The sequence below is a fragment of the Primulina eburnea genome, chromosome 11 (genome assembly GCF_022965805.1).
Source record: "Primulina eburnea isolate SZY01 chromosome 11, ASM2296580v1, whole genome shotgun sequence".
Classification (NCBI taxonomy): Eukaryota; Viridiplantae; Streptophyta; class Magnoliopsida; order Lamiales; family Gesneriaceae; genus Primulina; species Primulina eburnea.
In genome coordinates, this window is record NC_133111.1 from 36,569,269 (window position 1) to 36,596,003 (window position 26,735).

At 33.6% G+C, this 26,735-nt stretch overlaps 4 protein-coding genes across 6 annotated transcripts; 2 read left to right on the plus strand and 2 right to left on the minus strand.

Moving 5' to 3' along the window:
- Positions 1-388: 388 nt before the first annotated feature.
- LOC140805695 (uncharacterized) lies at positions 389-12,424 on the plus strand. 3 transcript variants are annotated; one of them, XR_012112310.1, is made up of 21 exons: positions 389-861; positions 1,414-1,668; positions 2,397-2,521; positions 2,797-2,841; positions 2,923-3,004; positions 3,105-3,173; positions 3,254-3,424; positions 3,513-3,578; positions 4,098-4,166; positions 4,256-4,399; positions 4,471-4,520; positions 4,777-4,956; positions 6,460-6,551; positions 6,663-6,757; positions 6,828-6,872; positions 7,305-7,427; positions 7,513-7,561; positions 7,637-7,683; positions 8,353-8,414; positions 10,102-10,203; positions 12,068-12,424. XR_012112310.1 is itself a non-coding variant. In XM_073161967.1 (20 exons), exons 1-20 carry the CDS (start codon positions 700-702, stop codon positions 12,129-12,131), a joined length of 1,995 nt encoding a protein of 664 aa, XP_073018068.1. In that variant the 5' UTR covers positions 389-699; the 3' UTR covers positions 12,132-12,424. The 3 variants fall into 3 exon arrangements, 2 of the variants coding, with proteins under 2 accessions (XP_073018068.1, XP_073018069.1); XM_073161967.1 differs by lacking the exon at positions 10,102-10,203; XM_073161968.1 differs by lacking the exon at positions 10,102-10,203 and having other exon boundaries at positions 6,460-6,536.
- Positions 12,425-18,450: 6,026 nt separating this feature from the next.
- Positions 18,451-19,566, plus strand: LOC140805696 (fasciclin-like arabinogalactan protein 14). The gene has a single exon (XM_073161969.1). The coding sequence runs from the start codon at positions 18,481-18,483 to the stop codon at positions 19,348-19,350; it is 870 nt and encodes a 289-aa protein (XP_073018070.1). The 5' UTR covers positions 18,451-18,480; the 3' UTR covers positions 19,351-19,566.
- Positions 19,306-21,592, minus strand: LOC140805697 (ABC transporter I family member 17-like). The gene is made up of 4 exons (XM_073161970.1): positions 21,455-21,592; positions 20,792-21,121; positions 20,133-20,320; positions 19,306-20,033 (listed from the first exon to the last, which is right to left on the minus strand). The coding sequence occupies exons 1-4, from the start codon at positions 21,468-21,470 to the stop codon at positions 19,779-19,781; spliced, it is 789 nt and encodes a 262-aa protein (XP_073018071.1). The 5' UTR covers positions 21,471-21,592; the 3' UTR covers positions 19,306-19,778.
- A 2,111-nt stretch (positions 21,593-23,703) lies between these two features.
- LOC140805698 (ACT domain-containing protein ACR11-like) lies at positions 23,704-26,388 on the minus strand. Its single transcript, XM_073161971.1, has 10 exons — positions 26,193-26,388; positions 25,680-25,737; positions 25,461-25,586; positions 25,239-25,333; positions 25,001-25,085; positions 24,835-24,894; positions 24,697-24,752; positions 24,326-24,431; positions 23,996-24,064; positions 23,704-23,914 (listed from the first exon to the last, which is right to left on the minus strand). The coding sequence occupies exons 1-10, from the start codon at positions 26,336-26,338 to the stop codon at positions 23,852-23,854; spliced, it is 864 nt and encodes a 287-aa protein (XP_073018072.1). The 5' UTR covers positions 26,339-26,388; the 3' UTR covers positions 23,704-23,851.
- Between the last annotated feature and the right edge of the window lie 347 nt (positions 26,389-26,735).

Consider the following 26,735-nt stretch of genomic DNA (forward strand, 5'->3'; position numbering starts at 1 on the left):
GAAGCATGTGAAGACGGCACTTCGCAATAAAATGGAGGATGACTTTCTTGCCGATTGTTTGACACTCTATATTGAACGAGATTTAGCTAAACATATTGATGTAAATTCTATTATTGATGAATTTTATGTTTTAAAATCCCGTAAGGCACAACTTCGTTGAACGTTATAATGTACTTTTTTTTTAATAATATATAATTTATCATATTGAGTTCAAGCCCACCTCAACTCTTATTCCTGGATCCGTCCCTGTTCACTGTAAATACTATGTCAAAACTATATATATAATTTACACAAGCAACCTATTAGAAGTAAAAATCAAGTCGAAGGCATTGCATATAGATAAATACATACGTGTATGAATATATATTGCATGTAACAGGTGGCGGGATTTACACACACAACACACACAAAAAAGTTCTTAGCGGCGATCCGGTTGCTCCGCCCTCTCGCTCTCTTCAGCTTGATCACCACCTTTTCCATTTATTAATATTTTTGTCAAAATATCTTCGTGCAATTGATTCTGCATTTTTTTTTTCAACTTTATTTGTGGTGTTGACGTCACATGCAACGGACAAAGAGTAGGAAAATTCGAATAATTTTTTCCCTTTTTTGTGAAATTAGGGGAATTTGGTTAGTGCAGTTCCGAATCTCAGATTGCCGGGGAAGTTGTAATCGTCCGAGTTTTGAGGTTTGAATGCAATGGAGAAGGAGAAGAAGTACCCTATTGGAGCAGAGCATTACACGTTGTATGAGGTGGTAGGGACGGGAGCCAGCGCTTCAGTTTATCGAGCCCTCTGCAATCCTCTCAATGAGATTGTTGCGGTCAAGATTTTAGACTTTGAACGTAATAATTGCGATTTGGTAATCCACATTTCAGAAACTTTTGTTGGGAAAAAATATTAATGTGTGAATTGCTGTGTATGCTCGATTTCTTCTGGGTTTTTTTTTTTTGCATGATCGAGTGTTTATTGCTGATTGCACAATTTGGTGAACGTTGAGGAATATTTAGTTATGGTGGAGACATACTTGGTTTTACTTATAAAGGATGAAGAAGAATAGAAGGGTGTGTTTTGGTTTGGCAAAAGATGAAGAATTGGAATTGTCAGTTGTAAGGAATCACAAAATTTTTGATTCGTTTGCTGGACCTAAGGGGTCAAGAGTCGTATGTGCTTTCAAACCTCAATTGGATTTAAATTCTTAGGTGTTGCCTTGAGCATTTTAGCGTAATTGACTTTTAGCTGGGCCACAGTTGGTTTTTTATGCTAGTAAGAATGCGCAAATACTTGCTGATAAATATAATTATACAGTTTCTTTTGCTATTCCTTCATTTTAATTGGTGGTCCACTCTTTAGTTCTTCACTCTGCTAGCATGATAAACATATTTTCTAATTCACTTCTTGCGTTTACATCCAGAATAACATTTCAAGGGAAGCTCAAACAATGATCCTTGTTGATCACCCGAATGTTCTTAAATCGCATTGTTCATTTGTTAGTGATCATAGTTTGTGGGTCGTGATGCCTTACATGTCTGGAGGTTCTTGTCTACACATATTGAAGGCAGCACATCCAGATGGTTTTGAGGAAGTTGTTATAGCTACAATTTTACGTGAGGTGTTGAAGGGCTTGGACTATCTTCATCAGCACGGTCACATTCATCGTGATGTAAAGGTGAGCAGATAAGTTTTATACATATAAGAGCATGCGTAATCTGCTATATATTTCTTTCTTCGTCCTAGTGTCAAGTGAAATAGTTTTTTATACTTCATAGGGCCAATTCTTTGCTGTTATATTGTGAAGGAATGAAAATAAATCTGGAAGCCAACTTCTCTCATTTTTTTCCTGAATTTTATGCTAGTTTTGCTTGTAGTTGTTTGTATCTATATCAGATGATATCATCATTCTAAAAGGTTTTGTATATGTGTAAAACATAAATCTAGAATTACAAAGATTGTTGTGTTCGTTATAACTTATGATATTATCCTGTTATGCTTTTGTGTCCGAGTTCCTTCATGGAGATAAAGGATTCCTCTTCCTTCTAGAAGCTTTCCATAACTTGTAAAGTTTTAGGTTTATCACTTATCAGATGTATGAAGTGCCAGAATTGAAAGGAAAAATGTTTCACTAACCTTTTAATTTGATCTGCACGTACTACCACTACCTAACATAAGAGGAAGAATTACAAATAAGGAGCACTTTTTTCAATACCTTTATTAAATAAGATTTATGAACTGGGCATAAGTATCATCTTTCACATACTAGGACCTGTTAGGACACTTAATTCACCGCCAATAAATTTGCACCTAGAACATCAACATCCCTCTACCAGAACAGTACACAATACCATATCTGTTTCTAAAGTTAATTCCTGACGCTATATTTTGTTTTCTTTCGCAAAGGCTGGTAATATTTTAATTGACTCACGTGGAGCAATCAAACTGGGGGATTTTGGTGTTTCTGCCTGCTTGTTTGATTCAGGTGATAGGCAGCGCATGAGGAATACATTTGTGGGCACTCCTTGCTGGTATGGGTCAATTATTGTCTCCATATATTTCACACTTTTTTGTCTTACGATTTGCATCTCATTCTGAGTGTCATTTCCGAGGAAATTTCATTCTTTACTTTTCTATCTTCAGCTCATGAGAAGAAGCATACCTGATCAGAAATGACTCTTGCTTGATAATTTTTTGCATCAAAACAATAGACATACTAGAATTCTTCCGTTTACACATTAGTTTCACCCATGTTGCCTAAAATCTGATCAGTTTTCATTTGTTGAACCAATTTGTGATTTCATAGGATGGCCCCAGAAGTTATGGAGCAGTTGCATGGTTATGATTTCAAGTATGTTGATCTGTATTTGGATTATTCCTCTTCTTATCATACCTCAATACATTTCTCTTATAGCGGTTGCTGAATTTACAGAGCTGACATTTGGTCTTTTGGCATAACTGCTTTGGAGCTTGCACATGGTCATGCCCCTTTCTCAAAGTACCCCCCCATGAAGGTTCTCAGAGATACAATGAGTTTCTGACATGCTTCATTTTTGCTGAAGCCCTTTCAGTTTATTTCTAATCTCATGGTATGAACAACATGCCATTCATTAGGTATTGCTTATGACCTTGCAAAATGCACCACCTGGTCTTGATTATGAGAGGGACAAAAAATTTTCAAAGGTATGACTGAGAAAACGTTAAATGAATACTGATTTTAACTTTCCTCAATTTTATTGATTGTATCTGTATTTGGTCTCTAGTCTTTTAAGCAGATGATTGCTAGTTGTTTGGTGAAAGATCCTTCGAAAAGGCCTTCTGCAAAAAGGTTATTGAAGCATTCTTTTTATAAGAAAGCTAGGTCCAATGATTACTTTGCTAGAACTCTTCTAGAGGGGTTGCCAGCTCTTGGTGATCGTCTTCAGGCATTAAAGGTTTCTGGTTGAAGATATAATTAAATAGTTTCATTATTTTTGCAACATTGTGGATTTTTCCTAATTGAAATACATGGAATGACCTTAGAGGAAGGAGGAAGACATGCTTGCACAAAAGAAAATGCCAGATGGACAGAAAGAGGAAATATCACAGGTGTATTTTAATTTTTCCTAATTAATTGTGTGTAAAGTAATATAGATGCTTGTTTTCCCTTAGTTGAAAAATTAAGGTAGTTGAGAGGGAAAGTAACCCTTGTAACCTTTGTTTGAAACATCTATAAGCGATCAAACATAATGAATCAATTCTTAACGCGTTTGTTAAGCTAATTTGGTGCTAGAGCACTTGCACTTCTATTCTACTCTGGCTGATTGATTCTGTTCTTACATCAGAAGATCATAGCTTAAATTACCTCAGATTATTAGTAGAAGAGCTCTTAAGGCATATACCTGTGTAGAATTCTGACTATCCTCACCTACTTGAATCTCTTTAGGTAAGTTGGCTTTGAAACGAGCCTTTACTGTTGGAAAGGCTTTAAGGCGGCAAAAGGGTTTATACATTTAATCAATATCATTGCTGTCAATTGCCACAAAATTCTTGAATTGCTGCAGGTAGAAGATTGTTTTGACGGTATTATGGTTCTCAGCTTTTGATTGTGTTTTTGTACATTCACAGAATGAGTATAAACGGGGTATTAGTGGTTGGAATTTTGATCTTGAAGATATGAAGGCTCAGGCTTCATTGGTATTCTTTCATCTATTTTGTGTAAATTGGTTTAATGGCTGCAATTGTTTGGCCTGGGTCAGCTCGTGTATGTTTGCTCTTGCTTTCAGATCCAGGATGATGATATCATAGCAGAAAAAGATGAAGATATGCCAGATAAGCAACTCCTTCACCAGTCATCTATGTCCAGACAAGTCTCACAACTCCTTCACCAGTCATCATTTGCAAGTCGATATTCGGATGCGGCAGATTCCGTATGGTTGTATAATTTTGCATAGAGCGAGGTCAAATAGGCTTTAATGTCTTTCTCTGACATCTTCCACAGGACGATAATCCTCATGCTTCTCTTTCATCAGCAGATTCTGCAAGTAACTTGTATGTTATCATAGTTCTAGTTATAACTTCAAAATTCTTCCAAAATGTAACATCATGTTTGTGCCATATAACATTAGCGGTCATAAAATTGATAATCCATGTACACTTTTAGTTCTATATCCAGATTGTATTCCTGCATAAGAAAATCATGCATCTGTGTTGCTTGTGCTTATTGTGATGAGACTTTGGATGCTATTCTCTTCAATGAATTTGGTTGGGTGTTGGTGTTCTTAACAAACTTATTTTATCTTTTTAGATCTAAATATGAAAAATCAGATGAAGATATGATGATTTCTGGCCCAATCATGGAGCAACCAACGTCTTACTTCTTACCTCTTGACAATGAGAAGCACATAGAAAGCAATTTGGCAGAAAAACCTTTCTCAGAGCTGAATATTAAAGTATCAGATGGAGCTCCAGCATTGTCCAATCATAGGTATTATACTCAATTGCCTTATTTTTTTCAATTTTTTAAATGTTTACGAGGATCCATGGTGTTGTGAGTTTCTCCAGTGAGTAGCTGTTCCACTATGCTGAGTCAATATTTCAAAAAAGTATGGAATCGCACTAGTAATGTCAAAACACCAGTAAAATCAGTGGTATCAGGCTGATATCTTTAGACTTGTACCCTTGCAGAATTCAGATTTTTCATCTTATTGTTCATTTTAACTTTGCTTCTATCTTTTTCATTCGATATCCATCTAATATATTGTGCCTCAAACTACATTTCATCCAGGAAGTTCATGTGTCAGTGTCACCTCTAGTTTAGAAGCAACATATGCTAGCTTACTCAGGTTTCTGATAACTATTGATTTTCCCTCGATCAGTTTTCATATGTTTAAAGCCTTTTGCTGTTGTCAACATAGATGCATGTACTTTTATGTAACAGCAAATACAGATGTCCGGAATTCATGGTTCTGAAGGATTTAGTGCATCGAATGCTAGACATATGACTGAATTAACCCAGTCAAAGTGGCTGAAACAACTTCCTAGAAAAGTAAATCCTGCTTGAAAGTTGTTCATCAGTTTCTCCTGGTCCAAGACAACATAGACGTGACTTCATAAACTAGTTCTGTTTCAAATGGAGTAACAGTTTCTGTCAATGAAAGATTCCTTATAACTTTTTAGGTAGTGACAGGTGGTAGATGATATGATCAAGGAGAATAATATAATAGTTACCTTTTTTATTAGTTAAAATGCAATTTGTACAAAAACTCACCGTCTTTGTTCCATTTGATGAGCTGACCTTCTCACCTTCCGTACACCTTCCTTTTCCTACGTACCAAGCTTTAAACTGTAAATCTCTTTGATCTGCAATCTTTAACCCTTAACTTGATTTTCCACCGAATATTTTCTCTTAATTTTTTTTATCTTTGGAGTCAACAAAATACTGGCGTTGACTGATTCCCTGCCTTTAATGCCAATGCAACAAATATATCCAGATACATATTTCTACTGACTAGAAATGAGGAATGTAAAAATGTTGTTAGGCTTCCCTATACCGCTGCAAATTTTTTCTGATTGTGGTCTTTTGTAAATTAATTATGTCAACCTCATGCTCATCAAAGGTTGTCCCAATTAATGCTGGTGATTTTACTCAAAAAATATGTGTTGCTTTCTCATGTTACGGACTTGTGCACCTTATAGGTTGTTAAACGGTGTAACTTTCTCTTCTCTCTCTCTTTTTGTTGACCAAATGAGGAGACTATTATTGACTTCCCTTTTCTATCTCAGTGTTGAACTTATGAAGGTCACAGTAAGGATAATTTAGCACAATAACTTCCTTTTTCATTTTAATTTATTTGTATCATCAAGGCTGATTTAATCACAGATCAGATTCTCGAGTTCTAATTGCAGTGTTCACTTACTAAGCTTTCTTTCACCGTGTCTGTTTAGTTTACCGGGTAAAGTTACTGTTTTCCTGTTACGAAATCTTTAGTGACAAAGTACAAAGTCAGTCGCAGAAAGTGTCGGGTGCTGGGATAGAGACTGCAAACCAAGAAATCATATCAAAAGGTTCTAAAACATCGGGCAAGTGAAGTTTAATTTATTTTATTTATTGGAACTCACATTCAAATGAGTATTCACTTTTGAATTGAGTCACATTCATATGATTTCTCGTTTTGCAAATATGTGATGCAGCTGCATGTGAGGAACTTGACGAGAAAGGCAAGTGTCCAGTTGTTCAGCAAAAAGGTCGATTTAAGGTTACATCAGAGAGTGTTGAGACAGAAAAGGTTGCTATTCAAGTCTTGTTGCAATTAGGCTCGTGAACTCTTAAGTCAGGTTAAATATTTGTTTGTGTAGGTTGTTCCAGCTCCATTAATATTACAGAAAAGTCAGAGCTTACAGGTTGGTATGAAAGTTTGTCAAGCTAACATATTACTCTTTCTCCTATGGGTGCATATTATATTTGAGCCAGTGTCATTTGATGGCATCAAACAAAAGTTCTAATTCAGATTAACCTTAGGTTTAAGTTTAATTCATGTAGTTCTTACATTTGTTTAAATCTGTTGAACAAATCCAGGATATGCTAAAATAATTATCATTGGGTGTTGAATGCATACTTTAGATATTTGTTTGCCAATGAAGCTATATCTCAATTTCACTTGTCCAGAAGACTATATTCTATTCTGGTAACAAAGTGTGGCTGCTTATCTTACCAGTTTCTTAAAATTTAAGTATAACTTATCTTATTTCTTTTGATGTTGTCTGAACCCTAATTGGATCCCATTTTGTTGGTTTTATTATATGGCCAAATAAGAAATTATACAATTTATTTAGGTGATTCCTCAACATCCTGCTGTTTCATCACCACAATGTTCTGATGCCACTCCATCAAATCCTCACGGCCATGCCATTTTTCCCATGTTGCAATCTGTTTTGCAGACAAATGTCCTTCAAAGGGTAATGAATTTTCTGAAAAAGAGTGGTTCTTTGTTTTGATTTTATTCATTTAATGTAAGTGATACGTTTTTTTTCCTCCCAACAGGATTGTATTCTTAGTCTTATGAAGCATATAGCTGTTGGTGACTGTTCAGGTATCAACTATTAATGCATTAGAAATTAGATATTAGACCATACCCAGATGTTTTCACACTTCTATGTATTGGCAGACATGGGAGGTGGGCCAATGAACATAGCTGTGCCTGAGAAATCCTTGGTATGTAGAAGCGTTTTGTTGATTAACTAAGGGTGTACCTGAGTTTGATCTGTGTTTATTTGAAGAGCAACTTCCCACTTCCCCCTTCCCATGTAGTAGATCAAAACGCAAATGCCAGTGTGACAGCATTTACTGTGTAATTGTTTTCCTCATGTTGTATATCTCCTCTGTTTTTGTCTTTCTATAGTTTCTTCTGTGGGGAGGGGGCTGGCCGGAAAATGACATTAGAAGTTTTGTGTGCTTGTGTATGTATTCCATTTTGTACTAATAATGTTCTTTCACCAACACCGAGACAAATTCTCATGTATTTTCTTTGCTGAAGCATGGACAAAAATGGTAAGGGACAATGTTTTCCCTTGCATAATGTAAAGTAAAGATTGCTAAATTTCTATAATATAATTAATGATGAGCATTTGTGAGTCTGGATGATTTGTTTATTTTCTGTTTTGCAATATATTTTAAAAATTTATAAAATTTGTTCAGATAGAAGGTAAATTAATATTTTTTATTGATCTTGCTTTCATTTTCCCTGGAGTGCTTGGCTTGATAGTCGGTGCCCAATCTATCCTCGAAATGTTCACTTGTTCTACTGTGGCATATGCAACCTTCTAGACTTGCACTTCAAGCTGTTTCAGAAGAGTAGTTCTTAACATTTCTTCCTTTTTGTAGTTAGAGGCGGCTCATGATAGGGAAAAGGAGTTACTACGTGAGATAACTGATTTACAGCGGAGGTACATTATCTGTTTCACAATGTGTTTCTTCTCATGATTTATTCTGTGCGTTGGAGGTCTTCCTGTCTTAGAACTCAACATGTAGTGGAAAAACAAAAACTTGTGTTTTCCTTGATACGGGATGATCGATACATACAATAAATAAGTTGCATACGGCGAATATGATGCTCATGCATGTCGTCTATCTTGAGAAGATTGACAATCCACTGGAATAAATTCGAATCAGATATTGCTCACTAACAGAATTTAGTGGACCCGGGAACATGTCTGCTTAGTTGACTTTAGAAGTTCGGTCTCCGACAGGGGTCAATCGGCGTTCAATAGACTCGAAAAAAATTTCTAGACAATGTTTGGTGTATTTGGGTGTTACAACTTGAAGGGGCTGTTGATCATAAACGGATAGGAAATTAATATATTGTGTGTATCAGAAGTTAGTGTTGTGTTCTGGTGTTGTCAACACGAGCACACAACATACAGCGAGAATTAATTATTAACACACAAGTAAAACATGAATAAATAGATACCAAATTTAAATTATGTCTCACCACAAAAATTCACTAGGAAAATATGTAATTTGTTTATACAAAACAATAATAGTGAAAATAACAAAACCAAATTCCTTGAAAATCCAAGGAATTAAAATGCATCAAAATAAACCAAACTCAAAAAACTAGATGGATAAACCGAAGTTGCTCAAAAACAATAGGAGAACACTTTTCGATCAACAATCTGCGTCATTGTTGTTTTGCACGTGTCTTCAACACTAATCAGCAACATAGCAATTTTGTGAATCAATCACACGAAAATCTTCACACGAAAATCTCCAAAACTGAACTTGTGTGAGTTCATAAAAACTCCAGCAGCTATGCAGAGTGATCAACCGATCACACCAAAAACTTTAGCAGGTGCACAAAGTGATCAACCGATCACACAAAAGCTTCTCATCAATGGCTATCGTATTTTTCTTCTATGCAAGGACTCTTCCGCCGACCTCTCTCAAGCCACTCTACACGGGTGTAAGACACTACATATTTATACCCAGTGTTTGACCTAAAAACAATTCAATAAAAGAGTTTTTTAACAAGATTTTCATTAGGGATAAAACTCTTTTAAATAAGGACTAAATATCTTAGAGATAAAAATCATATTAAAAACAAATTTTATAATATATATAGATAAATCAAGTAAGATATTATCATTTAGAAATAAATCAAACAAGATCTTATAATCTAGAAAGGTAAAATCTTAAATTGATATTATCAATTTTAACAAAAATAAATAAGGAATAAAATATTCCTTTCAGAACTCTTCCAGTTATAATCAAAATCCAACAAGAAAACTATAACCATGTCCAGGTTAGAAATTTTAAAGAATATTGATCTAATGAATTTGACCTCTCTCGAATTCTTCTCATAATCAATGTGATGAGTTGGGAGATTTCATCCCATTAAATTTTTATCCAATTCGTTAATTTAACTGGCCTTAAAAAGCGATTCACGACCAGTGATTGTATGATTCTTTAGATTCAGGTGTATCCTAGGAGTAGGACGATGTTTCTTTGTGATTTTGATTGGAACACTTTTTTCTGTGAGAGCATATGTTTACATTCCCCAGCTAGCTAATCATACTCTTGAATGAATGCACATCATGTCCAAATATCAGTTTCACAAAAGCCTATTGATCGCAGTTAGCATCTAATACTGGTGCCGAGAAAGATGGGTATGATTGAATAACAAACGCTTAGCCTACAGTGCAAACCTTTCATCCGCATGTCCTGGATGAATTTAAGGTATTTGTTTGTTGAGACCCGTGATTGCATTTGATGATAACTGTGCAAATTTTCCAAGTGATGACTCACTTGCGGACTACTAGAGAACCATTTTATTTCCAATATGCTCATCTTATTTTGGCTGGAGATTTATGGATGCTATGGTTGTCAATTTAGTTTGGCAAGCCCAGATTCCTGGTATGGCATTTGCAAATCTGGTCCATAATTGATCAGGCCATCTGGGGGGACATTCCTCCCTTCCTGGTTCAGTCCGCTTGTCATGTTCCATTTTTACATAAATCAAGTTGATGGCTTGGCCTATGAGTCGAAATATTAAATATTCTTAAAATAACTGAATGATGGAAACAATAAACCACAACTACTTTAATCTTATGTGTTACATAAGTATTATTGTAAATGTTAAGTTTTCTAATTATTTTTTCATCATCATCATCATTATTTGGTATTACTATTTCTTGTAATTTACATTGTAGTTTAAGAAATATTTGACAAAAAACAATTAGTTTTATTATCTTTTAAATAATTCAATTTTTAATATAATAGTTTTATTTTGTAAAAAAAGGATCTGGACCCGTCCAGGTTAAATCCATATGGTTTGATCTACTACAACTAAAGCTATCAAACTGTGTCGGGTTGGCCTGTTTCTTGTCGGGTTGACAATTCCTCAACCTAGTCAAGCCGGCTCGGGTTGCGGGTTAGGTGGACCAGAATGCGGTCCTATAGAAAAAATATATAATTAATTGAATTTAATAATTTTATAAATAAAAATTTATGGTAAAATTCTAAATCATTGAATTTCAACCTGTTAGCTAAAGTAATTATCACAAAAAATTCACAACTTGCCACGGAGGCCTGCCTTTAAGTGGGTTGGAATTTTCCAAATCCAACTCAATCCACACTAAATTCGCCAAGCAAATTTAGTGGATTGGGTTGAATTTGGAAAATCAGGTCTCAATTTTATTAGCCCGATTTTACTAGGCTGGGCTAATTTTGGCATATATGACTTCCCTGCTTGTTTGCTGTCCTACTCGAGGCAATATACTTGACTGAACATGGATGAAATCCTTACTAAATATTGTTACAATGGATCCACGATTACAAAGCACAAGCTCGTATTTGACTCACAATGCACCTTAATTGAAACCTTTCTACTGTTGAAGAGTAGGTAAAGGAATCAATTTACGTGTTACCAATTATGGATAAAATGGTTTTCTCGGTTAAAGAAGATTAATGTTGCACAACCGTATTTAGAAATTCTTTTCTTAGCTATTATTGATCACTTGGGGAAAGGTCGTTCAGTGAATGCATACCATGTGAGTGCTTATTCATGTATCTTGATGTTTTCACATCAATGCCACTGAATCTCAACACACCTGATGATACAGGTCAAACATGAATATCAGTCTCGAGTGAGTTTATGTTAATATGCTTGTTGTTAAATGTTTGTTTCACAGTAACATATTTAAGAATTGTGATCACTAATTATGTGTTTCTTGGTTACGGTCAGAGCCAATACCCTGAGGATGTATGTGGAGCCATAGCATCAAATAGTAATCTCAGTATCTCGACTGATGTATAATGCATGGATTTACAGATGAATGGTGTTAGAATTAAGTGTGAATGTTATTGATGATTTTATTCATAATATGTAACAACATTCATTTAGTCTCAACATGGAGATGAATTGCACCTTCTAAAAGATAGTTATTAACTGATTTGCTATGTGTGAAGTAAGAGATTGAATACTATTAGAAAAACAAATTTATAGTTAGTTCATGACTATATATATTTACATGATATTCTTGTTTATTCAGTCTATACCCTAAAGAGACTTATAATTGTTCTAATTTTACTGCATGTGTAGGCTAATAACTGCTCAAGAAGAGCTCCAAAGAAATAAAACGGACAACGGACAGGTGATCTCTTGATTTGTTTTATTTGGATACGTTTCTCGATTCTTCTCTTGTGGGAGGACGTGGTATCACACTTCAAACATAATTTGTTTGGCGGTCAACACGTAAATCATGATACATGAAAGAAACATGGAGCTAGAATGATATTCTGAGTGATTAGGCTTTTTTGGAGAATTGGACTCACTTGGCTCAGTTAGACTTTCAGTTTTGAGTCTAGATTCACTAACATTGCCGAGTTACTAACCTTGAAAGTACATGCACTGGATCTTGTTGTTAACTCAATTTTGTGTAATATTATTTATTGTCGATCGAGGTATATTTTTATTCTTTCTTTTTATTGTTTTTCTAGGGAATCAATCATTCTTCTGCATTTCCTTTCATTTATGTGTTTGCTTCATTTGTATGTGTGTGCGCGTGCGCATATGTCTACTAGCAACATATACGGCTATACATCTACTTATATATCACACTTGCTTCTGGATCTGGTGCTCAATTGTACATCAATGTGTTGGTAATGCTGTTCCGGTGTTAGGCTCGGGCTTGTGCTTCATTTGAGTTTGTTTGCAGTAGGTTGCTTCTATAATTCTTGAGGAAATTAAGTTCTGCTGGCATGTTGTACTTTTGAACCATGTTTACAACATGGATTCAAAATTACAACTTTGTTTGAGAACAACAATTATTCCACTTATTCTATGTGGTTGTTTATGCGGCGGCATATTGATGGACATGTTGAACAACTGCATGGCTTTAATCCTTATATTACTACCACAACCTGTAAGTTTTGGTCGCATTTGGCATAATAATTGAAGTGTGACGTTCCGAGTGCTGTACATTTTAAGCGGTAATATATATTTTTTTTAAATGATAATACATGTATAAAAGTATTTTTAAAAAATTAATTAAAATATATAATAGGATTAACTCTTCATTTTTAAAAAGAATAATATTAAAAGTACAATAAAAATATTGTACAACGATATTTATAATAATTATATGGTGAGATTTTTGTTATGTCGTGAGATTTTGTATTAAATTTTTTGTGTTGAAAGAAATAATGTACGAATTTTATTGTATATGTAGCACTATTCTTTAAAAAATATGTTCTGTTGTCTTTATTGCATGTGTGTTGATATCAATGCATAAAGAAATTAGGTGGGAATCTAATTTAGGGAAATTGCAATTTTGGTCTTGTTTATTATTATTATATTGATCTTTAAATTAAGTTTTTGTTAGGTGTAATAATTGTCTTTGCTGGAAGAGCTGGTGCTCGAGTTGTTGTGCGATTTAAAATAATTGAATTGCACTGTTACAACTTACAATCAGCTATAGATTTTGGTAAATCGACAAGCGCTAGGTCCTACAATTGATATCAAAGTCAAAGTCACGGGTTTGATTGTCATTGATTGCAAGGAGTGTCATTATTGAAAGAAGATTGTTGGGTACAGTAATTGTCTTTGCAGGAACATCGATCGAACCGTAGTGCTCGAGTTATTGTGCAATTTAACATATTTTAGTTAATTACCATTAGCTATAACTTTTGGTAAAGCGACGAGTGCTTGAGGTCATATAGCTTTAATATGTTATCTTTAATTTGTTTTCTTTTATTTTTTGTAATTTGTCATTTTTATGATATGATGTTGATACTTATGATTATTACTTATAATATTATATCAACACTTTCGTGTACCAGAATTTAAATTATCAAAAATTGAAAGACCTAAACTAATACTGAAATTGGTAATATGGACGATCAGAGAGACATGTGTAAAGGATCAAAATCACATTTTTTTCCCTATATAGTTCTCGATTGAAGGTGAAATCGAAATTGTATTAAAAGAAAATAATGGATTATATATTTCTTATTAAATTCTAATTATTGATCGAAAACATAAAATAAAATTATTTTTAACCTTGAATCACTCTGTAAGAAAAAAATTAAATAATGATTATAAAAGAAGTTTACTATTACTGTTATTATGATTATTATTAAATGACTAACGTTATTTTATAACTTTTGTTTTTTTGTTATAAATAATATTAATTTTTATTTTATGATTATTCTCTGGTAAATAAGTTTAGATACATGTACTATCGATTGAAGTTTAGATCAATTATCTTCGGTATATTTTCGTGGCTTGTTTTGTTCGGTAAAAGATCACATATATTATACTGCAAAAGTTGGCCTAGATAAAATTTTAGTCATCTTAACTAGTCAAAAGTTTATTTTGGCGTAATAATTATTTTTTGCACCTTAAGTTTTAATTTGTTGCTAAAATGCCGACATGGTATTGAATAATGTGGATATGAAATCAAATAATACCGACAAAATATCGGATATTGTTGACATATTCATTATCATGTTAGCATCGATAAAAAAAAAAAACTAAAAGTTGGAAAAAAAATCAAGTTCTTGCATTGAGATTATATTTTGATCAATTAGAAAAACAAAAACGTTTGTAGGTCAAGACTTATAGGGTTAGTTTTGTTTTATTTTCCTCGTTATATTAGTATTCTGTTCTTTTTATTTATCCGATTATATATATACATATATATATATATATATATATATATGTATGTATGTATGTATGTATGTATGTATTTATATGAGAAAAAAATTTACTCTTTGAAAGAAAAATGTTTTGAATGTTCTTTTAAAAATAAAAATAAAATAAAATCACCTTTTATTTTTTATTGCATAATAATAATATAGGGTTTTGTATAAGTAGAAATAAAATAGATTTTTTAAAAAAAATAATAATAATTACTCTCAAATGGTCACACACAGCCATTATCAAGAGGGTTGTAATTTCAATTTCAATTTCGTCGTTTGAATTTAGTAAAAATATTCATATTTTATTAGAAATGGATAAATAACATTTAACAACATGTGGAAACCTAAAAAAAAACATATAATACTTACATGAAATTAATGGTATTTCGAGAACCTTATTCATACCCCATGGATGGGCACAACTACTCCTGGCCCATTCCTAGTTCAAATAGAAGACATGCTCATTAAGGACCCTCGTATTCTCCTATAAATACCAGGTTTGAGCGTTCAGTTGATTCGTTCACTATATTGTTTTTCAGCAGTACCCTTAGTTGCTCTCCACTTATATCCGCAGTCTCTGACTTGAGCGTCGGAAGGGCTACGTCAGGACACCCTTATAGCCCTCTTCTAACGGTCTTATTCGTGATTTCAGGCTTGGTACAATTTCAGGCCTAGGTATTCTCCTATAAATACCAGGTTTGAGCGTTCAGTTGATTCGTTCACTATATTGTTTTTCAACAGCACCCTTAGCTGCTCTCTACTTATATCCACAGTCTCTGACTTGAACGTCGGAAGGGCTACGCCAAGACACCCTTCTGGCCCTCTTCTAACGGTTTTATTCGTGATTTCAGGCTTGAGACAATTTTGAAACATGCGTCTGAACTAGTAACACTTGCTTTATGTTTTTTTTTTTAAATAACTTAAAACCGAGTAAATATACTTGATTTTTAAAAATATATGGTTGTAAAAGACATCTAATTAACATAGGCTTTACGCTTTTTTTGGCTATTTTATAGGGGTGATAAATGCAATTTTTCGGAAAAATTTTCAAATCTCAGGAGATCAAAGGCTTTTAATTATTTTAAGAGTCCAGCTCCGTAGGAATGGCAATGAGTAAGATATGAGTCGGATTTCATATATCCATCCTCATACCTATTTATTAAATTCATCCTCATACCCATTTATTAAACTCATCCCCATACCCATCCACGTACACATCGGATATTGAATTTCTTGATCATCCTCATACCCATCGGATTATCTGATACACATACCCTATCCAAATACCCTATTAACATATACAATTGAATTTTTTCAAATTTAAATTTTTTCAATGAAGTTATGAATATTTAAAAAAGTATTTAAATGAACAATAATAAAAATTATTAATGATAAAAATTTTCAAAATAAACTTTAAAGAAAATATTAAAAATAGTTTATATTAGTTGAACAAAAGTACACAATTCAACAAAAATAAAGTATTTTTCAATTTTTAAAGTCAAACATGTAATAAACTTACTAATGGAGAAGATTAGAAATTGAATGAAAAATAAAATAGCCGTAAAACCTTGAAACGTAAAAATGAAAGTGAAATGGAAGAGAAAAAAAAAGTATCGATTTACTTGGATTTGAGAAGATGAATATTTAATATAAATATATATAATTACTATATATACATATATATATATTTATATATATTAATTTAAATTGGTATTCGGGTCGGATGTGGGTCGGGTTATATCAAACCCGCCTCCATAACCGAAATCGAAAATCCCCATACCCGATTACCCAATTATTTAATCGGATCTAAAAATGCTTCCATATCATCTTCTATTCGGGTCGGGTATCGGATCCTCCAACGGGTTCGAAGGAAATTGTCATCCCTACAGTTCCGTAGATATTCAATCTAGATTTATATAAAATTTATATAAGTTTAGTGATATCTAAAATAAAATTTTGTAAATTTTAAAAAGGCAGATGATATTTAACTAAGGATGTAATCAAGTCGAGCCGAGCCGAACTCTTGAATGTTTGAGCTTGGTTCGTTTATAATCGAGGCGAACTCGAGCTTTATTTAATGAATATATGCATGGCTCACGAGCTTATTCAAACCTTTATCGAACCTAAACAAGCTTCATAAATATAAATTATACATTTAAATTTTCATTAAATTAAGTAAAAAGTAAATTATATATTTAAAGAAAAATATATTATCCTTATTAAAATTTGTAGATTTATTATAATAAATAAATTTAATAGATTTTTCTATATAGTTCATAAATAATATGCAAAATCAATAACTCAAATATCAAAACTATTATTTTTTCATCTAAAAGATTACTCATTAAATTATCAAAGAACATGTTCACGAGCTAACGAGTCGAATACTGTAAAGCTTGAGTTTGGTTTGTTTATCTTAACGAGCCTCATTAAACGAGCTCAAACGAGCTTTTATCGAATCGAGCTTCGAATAACTCACAAACGGTTTGGTTCGTTTACATCTCTATATCTAACCTTGACTTTTGAATACTCTGAAAATATTCAAAATTTCAATGTACTATTAATAAATCCACGAAATTCATTAAAATACAAACATTATAAAACATCAAAAATTATCATTGGTTAAGTTAAAAATTTAGATGGACTTTTAAAACATTTAACCCTCTCTCTCTCACACAAGTCACATAATACGCACACTCTCCATCTCTAGCCAAGTACAAATATTTTCTATATTGATAATTAACACTTTTTTATAATAGTTTGATCAAAACAAAAATTTTAGAAAGTCAAGGGTTTGGATTTTTTCAATTTTGAAATTGGTTTTGTGATTTTCAATCTATAATGTAATTGTAATTTTCAATAATAATGAAAAATAATCCAAAAAACTATAATGATGCCTAATTCATAAATAATTGAACAGTCGACCAACAAACAGTAAAAATAAATAAAATAGAAACTAAGATTTTAAGATATAATTTATTAAAAAATTGTATATAAAATAATTTGTTCCATCTTATTTAAAAACTAAAAATTATTTTTATGACTTTTAATCTTGAAAATATTCATTTATAGAATATTTAAATAAAAATATTAAGTTAAAATAGAAATTTCATAAAATTTTATAGATCCATATAATTGAAAATAAAACTAATTTTAATAAATAAAAATTAATTTCTTATTATATTTTAATATAGAGATTGCATATCTATTTTTTTATATAGTATTTTCAGTTAATGTAAACTACTTCATTAATTCAAAAATTATATTTACACAATGAAAAATACTATTTTTAAATTTTTTATTCTCATGGATTCAAGCAAGAATTAATATTTTAATTTATTTTTCATATATAAAATATGTTGAGTTCTAATAAAAATTAAATTTAAAATTCTTATAGAAATTCTCCAATATAAATCCAAAAATATATATTAAAATCTTTGACAACTTTATGAGATCATATTATAGAATTCAGTAAAAATCTATCAATTACACAAAATTATTAATTAAAAATCTAATTAACTCTTTGCAATAAATACACCCTATTTAATCTATTTAATTATTTCCAGTTCTTTCCTTTTATCAATATAACCATTTATCTATCTTTGGGTAAGCACCTATTTCAAGAAAGCAGTTATGCTAATTTTTACACCACAATTCCACTTTCTTTCAATACCAACCAACTCCTTCAAACATGGAGAAAATGAAGAAGCTTTACTCCTTTCCACCTATTTTTGCATATAAATATGGCCAATCTATTTCCTACACTTTTCAAAAACCAGGCATTCCAAGAAAACCTTTGACAAAAACAGAATTATGAATGTGAAACTCTCTCTTCTCTTCTCATTCTTTCTCCTATTCCACAGAGCAAATGCATTCAACATCACTTTAGTCCTGAGTCAATTTCCAGAATTGAGTAGCTTTAGTAGTTACCTTACCAAAATGAACTTGGCGGGCGACATCAACTCACGCCAAACAATCACAGTTCTTGCAGTCGACAACACTGTCCTGTCGTCCCATGAAGGAACATCGTTAGATGTCCTAAAAAAGATTCTAAGCATACACGTACTACTAGATTATTTCGACGTCCCGAAACTCCAGAATCTAGCTAACAATTCTGCTGTTGTGACTACACTCTTTCAAACCACTGGTTTAGCCAAAGGCCTACAGGGATTTGTAAATGTTACCAAACTAAGCACAGATACTATAGCGTTTGGGTCAGCAATTCCAGGTTCGAAACTTGGATCCAATTTGGTCAAGCTTGTTGTTTCACACCCTTCAAATCTGTCAGTTTTGCAAGTAAGTGGCGTTATTATCCCACAGGGGATCGATGGCACATCTCCTTCGCCATCTAAACCGCCTTCAAATAGCCCAACGATATCTCCGACAATATCTCCAACACCATCCGTTTCACCAATTACGACGCCTCCAACATCAGCACCACCAACAGCCCCACCAACACCGAGCCAGGCTCCTGTACCCTCAAATGCCCCGTCAAATGCAGCAGCCCCGACCCCCGGTTCGCCTCCTATCCCTAATGAACCACCTGCCGATGCTCCAACAGCGCCTGCTCCAGGTCCAAATCCACCAGCAGATACTCCACCAGGTGCAGGCACAGCACTCCAGCATAGCTATGGACTTGTGTTCTCAATAATGTGTTGGGCATGGCTTTCACTGAGCTCGTAAAGGAGACTTTCTTTGTCTCTACGCATGGATTATGCCAAAAGTTGAACTACATTATCCCCTCATCTTTTTAGAGTTTCCCCTTTTTCTTTATTTTATCATACATGTATTTAATTTGACTTTCTCAAGATTGCCTAGGGATAGGACCACAGGAATTTCGAACAAGAACAAATATCTAAACACTCTTAAATTCTAATTCACTGAGATATTCACAGTTTTTGTAAATTCTTCTTCGGTCGAATTATCGCTGATTAGTTTAGCTTGATTCGAGGGATGATAAAAAAAAAAGGGCATCAAAGAAAATATTCACCCATAACTTCATACTTAACACATATCATTATTTTTTACAAGTTAATAACTAGCATACTAATATCATGTCACGACTAATTACATATTAAACAGAACTTAAAGTAGGTGATTTATAGAAAGACTCAAGAGCTGAGCTGCAGAAACCTTTGTGCCATAGGATGTTTAGCATCAGAAATCTGATCAGGTTTTAGAATCTCGACAATCTCACCGTTGACAAGAAGGCACACTAAATCAGCAATCTTCTGTATTTGTTTAATGCTGTGAGAGACCATAACTGTAGTCATTCCACGATCTTTCTTCAGCTTCACCAGAACATCTTCTATGTTCTGGGTCGATATTGGATCCAATGCACTCGTTGGCTCATCGAGTAACAAGACCTTCACAGAAAAGGCATGTGAAATAAAATAAAATAAGACAAATATTACAAACTCCCAATAAAGTTAATAGTTGTGTAACTCCTTCATTCAGCAAGTCACCTCTGGTTCATTAGCCAAAGTTCTCGCTAGAGCGACCCTTTGAGCTTGACCAACAGATAGTTCTCCACCAAGTTTTTTGTAGAAAGAGGAATCAAGATCTGCAAGAGCCAGTAACTTGTAGATTTCATTGTCACTTAGTTTCTTCCCTTGTAGTTGTGGCCCATATCGAATGTTATCAGCAACAGTTCCTGGAACACAACATTATTGTAAATAACAAATGATTTAAATTTCATGCTATACTACACTGGAGACAATGAAAAGAAGACTGGTTGTAATACCATCTCCCATAATATCGCGCTACGGGTTGGTCAATTATTTTCGCCATGGGAGAACATATAGATGTGAAGTAGTTGATGGTAAAATCATGTACATCTTCATGAGTCTGAGACATGACACTAGCATGTGACAAACTACAAAGAAGGGATCAAAACTTAGAGATGCGAGTATGAACCCTTATTTTAATCAATTAGCATGGAACCTACCAGAATTCGACTCCGGAAATAAAAGCGTATATAGCATGCAGTAAATACACGTACTTTGAATCTTGATCACATACTTCAACTAAATTTTTTGGACTCTGTCCTAAAGCATTTAACCCAATGAAAAACTAATCACAAAGAAATTCCACTAGCTCTTATTTCAACTTCTGCACACATTACCTTCGAACATAACCGGAACCTGAAAAAGCATGCCGACCTTCCGCCGGAGGCTAATGACATCGAGCTCGCAGATATCCACACCATCAAGAAACACGGAACCAGAAGCGGGCTCCCAAAGCCGATTAAGAGCCCGCAAAAACGTTGATTTCCCGCTGCCACTCGGCCCGATCACCCCCATGATCACCCCTTTGGGGATATCCAAGTTAACGTTGTTTAGTATTCGGACATCCTTGTCAGTAACTCGTGTCAAATTCCTCACCTCGATTTTCATGTCTGCTGAAAACCCATTTTCGGGATCCGCTGCTAGCAGACGAGCTTCGCATCTCTCAACTAGCGGAATTGAAAATACCCATTAAAAATTCAGATTCTACCGAGCAAAATTTACTCTGACTATATTATTATGTTCAAATTGCAAACTATTAACAAACTTTAAATACTGAAACCCATCTATTATTATTGTTTACAGGACGTGACAAGTATTAGATTTGCTCAAGTGATCACAACTTTTTTTTATTTATTTGAAAACAAAAAAACTTAACCCAGCATTAAAAAACGATTCTTGAATTAAACGAAACCAAACAGAATTCAGTAAACAAAAGACAAACTTTCATTCAGAGAAACAAATCAAGAAAGACAAATTCTTGAGAAATAATTTATTAGTACCTTCGAAAGCTTCCATGGCCTGAAATCAAACTTACAATACTCTGAAGAAAGATATATAAACAAGGATTGGAGAGAAAATTTTGGCCGTGGCATAAATACAATGAGCGGTTGTGTCATATGTGGGGGAGGTAATTTTCATGCATTCATTTGCCTTTTGTTGTTTACGAAATATTGTTAGACAAATACTTTTTTTTATTGTTATTATTAATGGATTTTATATTAAAAAAATTAATAGATATAAAAATCTATTGTTTTTTTTTGAAGGTGATATAAAAATCTATTGTTATTATATGCTAAAAACTGAAATTCCCGTTGTTGGATAAAATTAGAGTTAAAAAAAGGATGAATAAATTCATTTAAGAATTTCTTCAATTTTGAAGAGTTTTTTAACAGTATTCCGGCTGTTAAAAAATAATTTTGAACGACTGGACTTGCTAGACCACTTGAATGTGTAAGTGCGAAAACGGTTCGGCTATACTATTGATATATTATTTTAGAAATAAATAGCTTGAAATGAGATTTACGGGAATGTAAGTGCGTGATGTAATAATAGAAGTATTTTATGGATGTTTGAATACAAAAATCATACGTCATTCATTCTTCTTAAGAAAATTTTCACTAATAGAATTTGGTTTGACAAAGTTTTGTAACAATCCACTTCAATTGAGACTTATAATCATTGTCTAACTGAAACTTTTAGTGATTGATGATACTTAAAAAGGGCGTGGGTCATCCTTGGACTCGGGCGAAGAGAGAGATACTGGGAGCCTAGAGCTAATCCCGAGAAGCCAAGAGAAGATTGGGTGAGAGCTAGCTTGGGTAAAGAAAAAAATACCTTACTTAAATCATCACCGGACGTACATCAACTCTGGACTCTGGTAGCCGATAAAACTACTATATACTCATACGAGCCCGGGCTCTTAGCCTAGCCTGAAAAAGCATAAGAAGACCAATATAATTGATCAAGGAGCCTGTCTACGGATAGTCCAGGGACCATGATCCCCTTTGTGTCATCATGTCATGATTAGTGCCCAATCATCTTGAGACAAGTATCGATTCTGGTCCAGTGATATGGGTCGTCATTCCTCAAATTATTAGTATATCAATCAGCGCACTATGATAATGAGAAAAAAACTGAAAGCAGTATGGTTTGTGAGTGGTGACAATATTAGGGGACAAGGCGTGGGCAGTCGTCTGATCATGAGAAATGATCGTGAACTGAAAACAATGTCATCATTATCTTTTCTCATATAAATATCCATGTTTGCTCGATCATTAGGTAGGATTCACTTAAATTTTTCACAAGCACTTCTATATACTCACTATATAGAACTTCTATTTCTTTTGCATGAAAATTTGATTGACTTGAGCATCAGATTGACTATGTCAGCAACCCTTTCGGTGCCCCAATAATGTTCATCTCATGGATTTAAATTCATGTGACTTAGGCACATGATACTTACTCTTGAGTCTTGAGTGATATCTTATCTTATTATATTAAAAGAATTATTTAAATTTCTATTATGGGATGAAATATTTGTTTAAAATGAAGTGAACATTAAAAAATTTAAAATTAAGCAAAAGAAAAAAAATTGGTTCAATTTTGAAAAATACGTAAGCGGAACCATCGGCTTGGATTTTAACCCCCAAATTTTTTTTTATGGAATCACAAAATACAGGTAAAATTTCAGAGGAGTTAATTTTGGTGTTTTTTTGGGTCTAATAATTAAATCTTTCATTGAATTTGAGAGCAATCCAATGCGAAATTCAATAGTTTTTGCTGACGCTTTATATGTCTCTTGGTTAGCGATCAGACTACATTTTTTTATAAAAATATTCAGACAATGTTCAATCATTTTATACCCATTGCTATTATTTTCCATAGAATTTGTTATTTATTAAAAATAAATTATATTTGAACGAAGATGAATTTTATTTTTATTTTTATTTTTTGATACAATTTTTCTTTTTAAAAAAAAAAACTTTAAGCATTCACAGAAGTAAAACAAAGACAGACATCACAAAGAATCAATATTGATTAGAACACAGGATCCAGCTACTATTTCAAAAAAAAAGTGGCAGAGAGTTAGCAACAAATATACAAGAAAATCAACGTTGTATGTTTAGCATCAAATTTTGAAGTTGTATCTAATGGATATTTACGTGCAAGACACGTGCTCTTTCGCTAGTTTCGCCGAATGTACTAGGTGATTCTTGGAGTTCGTGTTTTAAATTTTAACTTAAAAGGATGAAGCAAAAGCTAAACTTTTTTTAAAGCAAAACTGCAAGAGAACACTCATATAAATTGCCGTAGCAAGGGTTGGCATAGGCTGATTCAAAAATTGTTACAAATGCATTAGCAACTTATATGTATTTATGGCATTTTCCTCTACTGTGTTAAAAGCTCGCCTCCTCTGTGGTCGGTCTCCTCAAGAAATACCGCAAACTATTTGCAAGAACCTGCATCGAGTAAAAAAAAAACCGTGAAGATCGAGCTTTTTTAAGCTCAGTTCTGAGTGAATTGTTTAGCTAGAATCATACCAGTTGAAGAGGTTTGATGAGAGCTTCACCTTTGTAACTTACATGAAATTTTGCCTTGGCCAACAAGCCCTGTACTCAAAAATAAAATAGATTCATTACCAAGCATATATATAGCAAGAGAGTGGATCTCTTGATCCCCTGCCGCGCCTCCCAGAATCCTGTCTCTGCCCTTAGGTGTGCGTCGACACCAAAACATGAAAAGCATTGACAATCATACTCAACGGTTTTAAAATCGTTGCACAGACATATTTACATGCATTGAAAATTTGTGAAGCATCCGTTTATTTCGAGAGCACGATTCTAAAGAATATAAAAAATCTTGGTATTTACCTCAGTGTCAAACTCTCCTGATTTAACAGCGATGTTTGTATCAGTTACTATCTTTACAAGATCTACCAGTAACCCAGGACGATCCGCTGTCTCCACGTAGAGCAAACTGCAACATTAAAAGAATGTCTTTAACATGCGGGAGGAGTGAGGCGATTTTTAGTTTGGATAGGACCAACTCTTTGTCGTTGTGTCAAATATCATAGGTGATGATAGCAGTAGAAGTCAAATATTTCAAACTGTATACAACCCGAGCATCATATTTGAACCAATATGCTACAAAGGCAGTCACATAAGACAGTAGATGCTAATTTGGGAAAATTGGTGATTCCAAACAGTGTGAAGTGGACAGAATAGTGAACGGCTATGAGCACCTTTGATCAGGACCGTCATCATAGACACGGACATGTGTGGCTATATCCACATCAACCTGCATTAAATGCGTGAATGACAAATGAGTCTCTTTCAAGCTCGAGCACGTACGCGTGAGACAAAAAGACACTTATTTATACCGTTTGATTTGGTGTCATCGCGCCAAACGCAGCTCCCATGGCTAACTGGGCACTTGACTCCTGAAAATTCAACATAGTATCTTTAAGATACAGATTGGTCAAAAGCTTTGAAAAAGATGATGTATTGAAAAAATCCCATAAATCCAAGATCTTTGAAGAGTAATACTGGATGATACTCCAGCAAATTGTTGATAATTGTCAAACGAATAGCCTCAAGCAACTCTGGATCATCCACTTTTCTCCCTGATGAACTGGAGACGAGACCACATAGTGATAAGAATAATCACGGAATATCACCAGCATATCTATGAAAATTTATTCAATTGATGGAGGCTTTTTGATTACTAATAAGAGAATGTCAAACACATGGAGCAAACAGGTACTTGTTATGAACATAGACATACGCTTTAGTGATGGAAAATTTGTTGTGCTTGCCAGATGAATCGAGGTACACATTTGCCTTGACGACGTTCAGCCCAAGGTTCTTCAGTGCATTCATCTGAAACACATTTTCCAACAAACATGAAACAGTTACCGAAGTCACTTCAAACCAGAATGCTGACAATCATATTCTTTAACATTTTCAAAATTCAGAACACAAACTTAATAAAAGAATGACATTGCACCGTGTCCAGAAGAGCCCCAAGCCGGTTCCCAAAGGTAATCTCAACAATAGTGGCATCTGGATCCGAATCTTGATCTATTATCACACTGGGGACGGGAATTACATCAGTCTCCTCAGATTTTCCATCCTGTTTAGCCAATATGGTGAACAACAACCAATGTTCCTCGATAAGAAGTATCAAACTGGTGCGAAAACAAAAGCATTATTCAACATATTATACCTCCACAGCCGTACTTAAAGATGCTTTCGGTATAAATACACTAGCGGAAGACGATGAGCTGAAACAAAACCACAGATCAACATGATTGGACAGTCTAGTAGTTCACATATACAATTTTACCACCTAAATATGGCATGCTGCAGTTTTAAAGGTCTGAGGTAATATAGGATTCAGAAAAACTGCACTTCTACGGTACATTTCCAGAGAATTCAGGAAATTTTAAATGAATGTGTTTTAAAAAGAATCAATTGATAATGAACATTAGCTGAAAAAAAATTAAATTATAGCAAGAACAATGGAGCATCAAATCTAAAATATTCTCTTCAATCAGACTACTCCCAGTCTAACAACCCAATTTTTATTAACAAGAGTGACATCATCTTCAATACTCCAACCAGATATTACTCAAACATAAAATACCCAAAAGTATTCCAACAAACACTAAGTCGATCCCAAAAGATCTAGAAAAAAGTGAAAAATACCTGAAATATACTTACAGAGTAGATACATTACCTCCTCTTGGATACCATACAAGATAGATGAATTGGATCAAAACCAAATGAGGAAATGAAAGGGGCTGCACTTAAATCGAGTTTCTCAGCTTTTAAATAAACGTAAAGCCCAAAATTGCTCCCAGTAGAGGCCATGGTCACAACCATTTCTTCTTTGGCTTAAATAAAATCCCAGTCAGCAAAGAAATCAATCTTTCTTGAAATGGGTGTTGGCACTTTAAATTTCATAACCACAACAAGATCTTTAAACATTCATGTCAAATTATCAGAAATAAATACTATAAAACATACCGGAATCCATAATAAATAAATTGTCTTGGATGAAGCCTTCCACAACCAAATCTCCTTAATTCTTCAATAGATCAACAAGTTTCTCACTTTTGATTCCTATTAGAATTTCCTTAGTCCTCTCTTGAAATGGGGAAGGAAGAATAACTACATGTATTTATATAGATTTGGTTTGGGGACTACAACCATTCAATGTGTCCCTTCAATGAGGGGCACCCTTTCATTAGAATCCCATCAATCCTAATATTATATGATT

Excerpts from the sequence above, each read along its gene's own strand:
- LOC140805698 (XM_073161971.1), bottom strand. The coding sequence starts at position 26,338 with ATGGTTGTGACCATGGCCTCTACTGGGAGCAATTTTGGGCTTTACGTT. Across the intron at positions 24,895-25,000 it reads ATTTGCTGGAGTATCATCCA|GAGTCAAGTGCCCAGTTAGC; the intron begins GTATTACTCTTC and ends TTGAATTTTCAG. Across the intron at positions 24,065-24,325 it reads CAGGAGAGTTTGACACTGAG|GGCTTGTTGGCCAAGGCAAA; the intron begins GTAAATACCAAG and ends TTTTGAGTACAG.
- LOC140805697 (XM_073161970.1), bottom strand. Across the intron at positions 20,321-20,791 it reads GGTTCCGGTTATGTTCGAAG|GAACTGTTGCTGATAACATT; the intron begins GTAATGTGTGCA and ends GTTGTGTTCCAG. Across the intron at positions 20,034-20,132 it reads CTTTGGCTAATGAACCAGAG|GTCTTGTTACTCGATGAGCC; the intron begins GTGACTTGCTGA and ends TTTTCTGTGAAG.
- LOC140805695 (XM_073161967.1), top strand. The coding sequence starts at position 700 with ATGGAGAAGGAGAAGAAGTACCCTATTGGAGCAGAGCATTACACGTTG. Across the intron at positions 4,400-4,470 it reads ATTCGGATGCGGCAGATTCC|GACGATAATCCTCATGCTTC; the intron begins GTATGGTTGTAT and ends CATCTTCCACAG. Across the intron at positions 4,957-6,459 it reads CCAGCATTGTCCAATCATAG|TGACAAAGTACAAAGTCAGT; the intron begins GTATTATACTCA and ends CGAAATCTTTAG.
- LOC140805696 (XM_073161969.1), top strand. The coding sequence starts at position 18,481 with ATGAATGTGAAACTCTCTCTTCTCTTCTCATTCTTTCTCCTATTCCAC.